The sequence below is a fragment of the Macrosteles quadrilineatus genome, unplaced genomic scaffold (assembly GCF_028750875.1).
Source record: "Macrosteles quadrilineatus isolate MER2022 unplaced genomic scaffold, UCM_ALF_1.0 Scaffold_8__2_contigs__length_117827958, whole genome shotgun sequence".
Taxonomy (NCBI): domain Eukaryota; kingdom Metazoa; phylum Arthropoda; class Insecta; order Hemiptera; family Cicadellidae; genus Macrosteles; species Macrosteles quadrilineatus.
In genome coordinates, this window is record NW_026542601.1 from 23,036,145 (window position 1) to 23,042,752 (window position 6,608).

General features: G+C 31.1%; 1 protein-coding gene across 1 annotated transcript; it reads left to right on the forward strand.

Annotated features, from left to right (window-relative positions):
* Positions 1-222: 222 nt before the first annotated feature.
* Positions 223-3,744, forward strand: LOC129000264 (E3 ubiquitin-protein ligase MARCHF1-like). Its single transcript, XM_054427224.1, has 2 exons — positions 223-958; positions 3,732-3,744. The coding sequence occupies exons 1-2, from the start codon at positions 288-290 to the stop codon at positions 3,742-3,744; spliced, it is 684 nt and encodes a 227-aa protein (XP_054283199.1). The 5' UTR covers positions 223-287.
* Positions 3,745-6,608: the final 2,864 nt, after the last annotated feature.

Sequence of the window (6,608 nt, forward strand, 5' to 3'; positions counted from 1 at the left end):
CGCATCGGTCTGAAACTAAAAAAGGCCGGGGAAAACCTCCAAATTAGATCCGCCGCTACCTCCTGCGCCGCCCACCCCAGGAACAACCCCACGCCATAGGATATCATAAAATACATAACATCCATGTTAGCTTACTAAAAATCAAACGCTAATTATTGAGGAAGTTATGCAATTTTATAATGTTTCAGATATCAAGTAACTGATAGTTAAAGTTTGTTAACCATAGAAACAAAGTTGATATAAATAACCCAACATTTTTGGATCCAGTTAACAAGTAAATTTAAGTCATGGCTGATGCAAGTGTAACTGCTTTTCCCGAATATCCACAAGAGGTGGATGGGCTCCCTGATGTAAACCTGTTAGAGACTCCAGTAACTAATACAGTTAGCAGTGAAAGTTCCGTCTCTTGTAGAATATGCAAGTTCAACGCAGGAACTGATTTAATATCTTCTCCATGTCACTGTAAAGGTACGTTGGGCTGGGTACATGTTACATGTTTAGAAGAGTGGTTGACAGGGTCAGTCCGAGATTCTTGTGAACTTTGCTCCTTCCCCTTCACTGTTGTAAGGATACCCAAATACGGATATTTGGAATCCCTCAGGATATTCCTTACTACTCGGATCAGTATACTGCGACTCCTACGAGACTTGTTCTTCCTGGCAGTGTCACTGATTAACACCTGCATTCTCATGTATATGTGGCTTGCCTATATACTCAACGATTTAGTTGTTATAATGGAAGGAAATACTGATGATCGGCAAATACTAGAAGGAAGTCTTAAATACTTGACCACTCCATTACGCACGTTTGCCTTCTCTTTTGTGTTCACCTTATGTTTGGGATTTGTAAGTTTAAACACATTTGATGACTTCCGCAGGATATTCTACTTCTACTTCCTGCCATGGTATCATTGGAGGAGATCGGCTGTTGAAGTTAAATTAATTGTTGACCTCTACAAATAAACTTATAATTCATGTTTGTTAAAATTTAACATAAAAAAATGTAATGAAAAGAACATGAGTTTTATTAGCAAAATAATTTAAACTATTCATTTTGAACATTGGTGTTGTAACTATGGAAAGTTTATGAATATCCTTTATTTTGTTACGTTACAGGAACCAAAGCATTCTAAATTTTTGTAGTAAATATTTAAACTGGTCATATTTTGGTGAGCTGAAGCTTGTTTCCAATTAAAATAAAAATAAATTAAAATACACTAACCAACTTTAGATATAAGTACTGCGATTCGAAGATAGTCTACAAGAAACAGTGCTAAATTATAACGCTAAATTTATTTGAGCGATTCTATTTATACTTATAATATCCCCGACGCAGCAATCCTGTAGACTAAGTGATTTACCACTCGCCTGATTGTATTTTCACCAAGATATCTTCTTAAAAATATCATAATTATTCCCTATTTAAATAACACTAGCAATCATTTAACATGTATGCATTGCAGAAGTAAAAGTTTTATTGTTTTATCTGTTTTAAGCCCCTGCTGATGGCAAAAGTTAAGATAATTTTAATGGTTTAGTACCGAGTAAAACACGTTTTCGGAGATATGGAACAGACGAACAACGTTTGAGTTTTCAAAGCTCAGTCTGGGAAAGAACAAACAGTGGGTATAACGTGGGGTGCATTCAAACGCCTTCATTTGAATCCTAAAACATTGAATTCCTGACATTAGCTAGTTGAATAAACCTTATTTTAGCTTGCGTTATCTTGCTGCAAACAAAATTAAAGCTCAGCACAAGATCATGTAAATTTGTCTAGAAAAAATAATTATTAGAATCATCAAATGCCACATAAAATAATTTTGCTAAGAAAATAGTATATAGTTACATTTCCAGCTAAGTTATTTATTAATTTGTACTTTATTTTTGCTATTAGCATTTTTGAGTTATCATTTTTATAAGATTTTTGTCAGAGTACGGTCTAACCTCTGGTCTTGTTACTGCATCTTACTTAAAATCTACCACAAATATCAATTTTTCGATTACAAAAGTAAAATAAATCTTTTTACAACAATCAAAACTGAAACTTTCAGCATTTAAGCTTTAAAACTCAAGACTTCGAAAACAATTTATCCGTAAAATCTGACTAATTATGTTTTTTTTTATTTTGTCAAATGTGTTTACTGTATAGAAATTGTGTATCTAAGTATAAATTTGCTTTATCAAGGCTTCATTAGAGTGATAACTTAATAAATAGACTATCAATTAATTATTGGTCTTGTTAATTTTAAGGCTGTAACCTTATCAACTGCCATTAAAGCGTTAACCCCTATAGGACTTTTCTCAACACGTCAATAACATTTTCAGATTCAAGTCTAAAGCACGAATACTAGAAAAGAGTAAACAAAACCATATGCTAACTAATGTTATTAGTATCGGGGTTTTGTTTACTTTCGGACCAAAAACTTCATTTGTTTATGCGTTTATGCTAAATATTTCCGGTATTTAAATATGTTTTTTTATATGGTATTCTTCCAGTACTCGTGGTCTAAAGTGTATATAATTTGAGGCCGCATAAAATATATTGGGTAAACATTTCACAACTTACCACAACGTGCATTAGTTATGGGACCGGACCAGTCCCCTATTGATTGCCCTCGTGTCAACACAGGCTCGTGTGTGTGTTTAGGACAGATTTAATTCACCCTTTGGTGTTTGGTGCCTATTTAGATGATAGATTCACAGAAATCAAGCGCGAAGATAGTCGGGTAAAAAGTATTTGTTAAATGCTATACTGGTCAATTTGCTTTATTAATTATCAAGTTGTGTTAGTAACGTTGTGAATATTCAGAAAATTTGTCATTTTATAAGGTGTAGTAACGTAACTTAATACAATGTGCGTTTCAACAGATAAATTATTATGTTAAGCGTTGTTCTAAGGCAGCTCTTAGGACACATTGTCGTTGCTTGTCACAGTCTGGTTCCATGACCATAAAGTTGACGGCAAACAGTTCGGATAGCTAACTTATACAATGAACTATAAGGAACAGGAGTAATAGACCTTGAAATACCATAGAACAGCTTAAACCAACTGCATTAATAATTTTGTTTACACTGTAGTTAAATTATTTATCGGCGTATTGGTAAACCTTGCTAATACATGGTAATAACTATTATTTTTCAAAATGCTAATAACTTAAAAAAAAACCTGTAATGTAAAAATGCAAGAAAGTAAAAGTGCAGAAAACATGCAGATTGAGTGAATTTCCATTTGACGGACTTTTACAAAAATATCTCTTTTTTGTTTTTTTACGTGCCAGATTTGCTCCCTATTAAGAAGAAGTTATCTTAAAACGAGTTCTTAGGTTTACTGCAACATGGAAAGTAACAGTAAGTCTTTAAATTTTAATAGTTCGGTATATAATAAATTGGCTAAAGATGATCAAAATACATCCAAAAGCGAGCAAACTGCAACAGTTTTAACCCGTTACAAGTTCCACCGTATTTTGAATTAAGAGTTTGTTTATATATATTTTAGTAACCGCTGAGAGTCACTATCTCTAATCTCTAATTCCCTATATATGGGAAATTCTCTAGAAGAAGTATAAATTCAAGAAAGTGAAAACGTTGACTCAGAAATGTATTACAACAAGCTAAAGAAGTTTATGCACTGTGATCAAGACAAATGAGGATAAATATTAAACCTACATTATTTACATTTTCAATTTAAATGAGAATTCTCTCATAAATTAAGTTAATAACTAATGTCGACAGTGTTCCTGCTTGATTGTTTTGGCCATTAGTTATTTATCCGTATAGCCGTTTAACTATAATTAGAAGCTACTTCTGTAACAACTGAGTTTAAAGGAAAAGGAGTTTTAATAGCTAATACAAATTTTACTCAATCATAGTTTTCAAATTTTAGGAATTTGACCATCTTTGTGTGTGTGTGTGTGTGTGTGTTTTTTTTTTTTTTTTTTTTATAAGAGAGGTTTGCAGTATGGGTTTGAAAACGCTAGTTTAAATTGATTTCAAAACAACCTCTCATAGTAGTAACAGCTCTTTCAACACAATCGATGCATTTAAAAATAAAATACGTATCACCTGAAACTTATTAGAAATACCAGGTAATAAAAGAACGTGAAGAGAAAGAACGTGAGGAAGATAAAGAAAGTGATTTTAAATTAGGCATATTTTTTATTATTGTCAAATATAAAAGTCCAACTGTTATATAATGAAAACGCTTATGTAAACACTGTGATAGTTATTTGCTTAGTTTTCCCTTTGAATTTAAACACCATTTATTATCAATTGTTTTTTTCACAAAATATTTATTTTTTCATTAACCTGGAGAAATTAGAAGTGTTCATAGTGTTTCTAGACTTTTTATTTCACGTAGGACCACAAATAGTTTCTAAAACATAATTATAATTTTTTTTACAAATTTTACACAGGAAATGTTTACATGAGCACTTATATTTTTACTTTAACGGAAGATATAAAGGTAAACACGAGTTACCTAAGTGCAAGTTTTACTAAAATAAGGTTTTCGTCAGTGAATTTTAACGAAATAGCGTTTTACAATTAACAGTATCTTAATCCTTCAAACCCACTTTACCCTAAAGAATAATAATTAATTTTATACAGCTGATTGTGTCAAAGTTGTTATGGATACAAATGGTAAGCTAAAAAGTGATTAAATAACTTACCATATTATTCAATTATGATATTTTCAGCTTAATTGTAAGCTTAAACTATATCACTAAGCTAAAAACAAAAAAAATGTTCATACTCTTAAAATTTAGTAAAAAAATGCTATACACTCCATACCGCTTATCAAATAAATAAATCAAAATCAAATAAATAGAAATTAAATTTAAAATTTTATGGTCAAACAGTTTAAATCCTAAATGAGTACCGTGCAATGATACACAAATTATGGCCTAGAGCTGCTCTTAATAAAGATAATTCATATTCTAGAGACATACATTATTTAAAACTGTTCTACTTCAGTTATGAATCATAAAAATAGACTCAATGTGACAGATAAAAATACAGTTTATTCTGAGAAGTTTTATTAATTTTACTTAGTAAGATGTAATAGTTATAGCGACAATTTGTTATCCTTCTTGCATTTCAATGTTCAATAGGCAATTATTAAAATTAGTTCAAGTTTATTTAAATGGGTAAAATAAAGGTTTTTAAGATGTCATATTAAAAAACCTGTAGTTGTGTGAGCCAGTCACCTTCAATTATACGTTCAATTTGAGACCTCAAACATGAAAATCGGTCGGGAAGAAGAGCCAAACGAACTCGGAAAAGAAAAACAAATTTTTTTATATATATAATATTGTTTTTAACAACGCCTTAGAGAGTCAAATAAGTACATTCGTTAAATTCTCTCCTTCATGGCTGCAATAAAACAATCTTTTATAAGATAAATGGAAAAGTCTCTCTAATATTGTTTTATTCCCGCGAGATACATAACATACAACTGCAACAATGTTTTTTATCAATTTTTGCAGTTAGTTAGTTAAAATAAAACTTTCAAAGAAGAAGTTAGTTTTTACATAAAGGAGAAGAATTTAAAGAAATTAAATTCTGTCTACCCCAACTCATGAATTTATAATTTTTGGTGTAAACCACTAAACCAGTATCCGGTATGTAGTTTTAACCAGCCACTCTGGTCCCCTAACGGACTAAACTAAGCCATAAGAACCTTTACATGAATATTCAAAGACCTTCTGAACTTTAAGATGGTCGATATTAACTATCTTCACTTACCAACCTGCAAGTTTCAAAATGGTAATATATTTGTACAATTATGCCGTAATTGAGATAATTTTAGTTTAAAATAGTATATACCTAGATTAAAATACTTACAATACATATTACTAAAAATAAATTCTAATGGTAGAATGTGTTATTGAGATAAATTTGAAAAGATAAACAAGTGAAGTGCGTTTTACACATGAGTGCGGAATAGTATATTTCGTAACAAGGGCCAAAAATTAGGTTTTGCTTCGAGAGCCTTCGAGAACGTAAAACGATCGAGAGCTGAAAAATATTTTCGGTCCATGGTAAGATTGCTATTCACTTTTCACCACAATAATAATTTACACTAACATTCAACACAACTAAAACTTTAAGTTTATGTGAAGAAATAATTTGAGTAATCAGCAAAAATAGTAATCGTTAATTGCTAGGCAGTGGTGACAATAAAACAAGTCTCTTACAATGCTATGGATACTACTAATTGTGTATTTAATTTGCATTTATCTTTTAAAAAAGTAACAGCTGACTTTCGGACCTAGGGATGTAAAACCTGCTCAGTCCCCAAATGACGATGACAGCTGGCATGGACAGCAATACGTAGCTTTCGGCCTCCAAAAAACGTTTGTAAAACTGCTAAAAACGTCGCAGTGTGGTGAAAAATAGTTTCTTCTTAGTTTTAAAAATAACATAACTGAATAGGTTAATGCAAAGCCTGACGGTCCTAAAACATAATCTTAAAAACATAACTTTTTCTAAATAAGTCATGTTTATGCTAGACATAGTAATACATGAATGTTTTATGCCACTGTAAAATTGCTTTTTGTGAAGATAAAAATCTTTCAAGACAAACATAATAACATCTTATGAAGCTTTGTC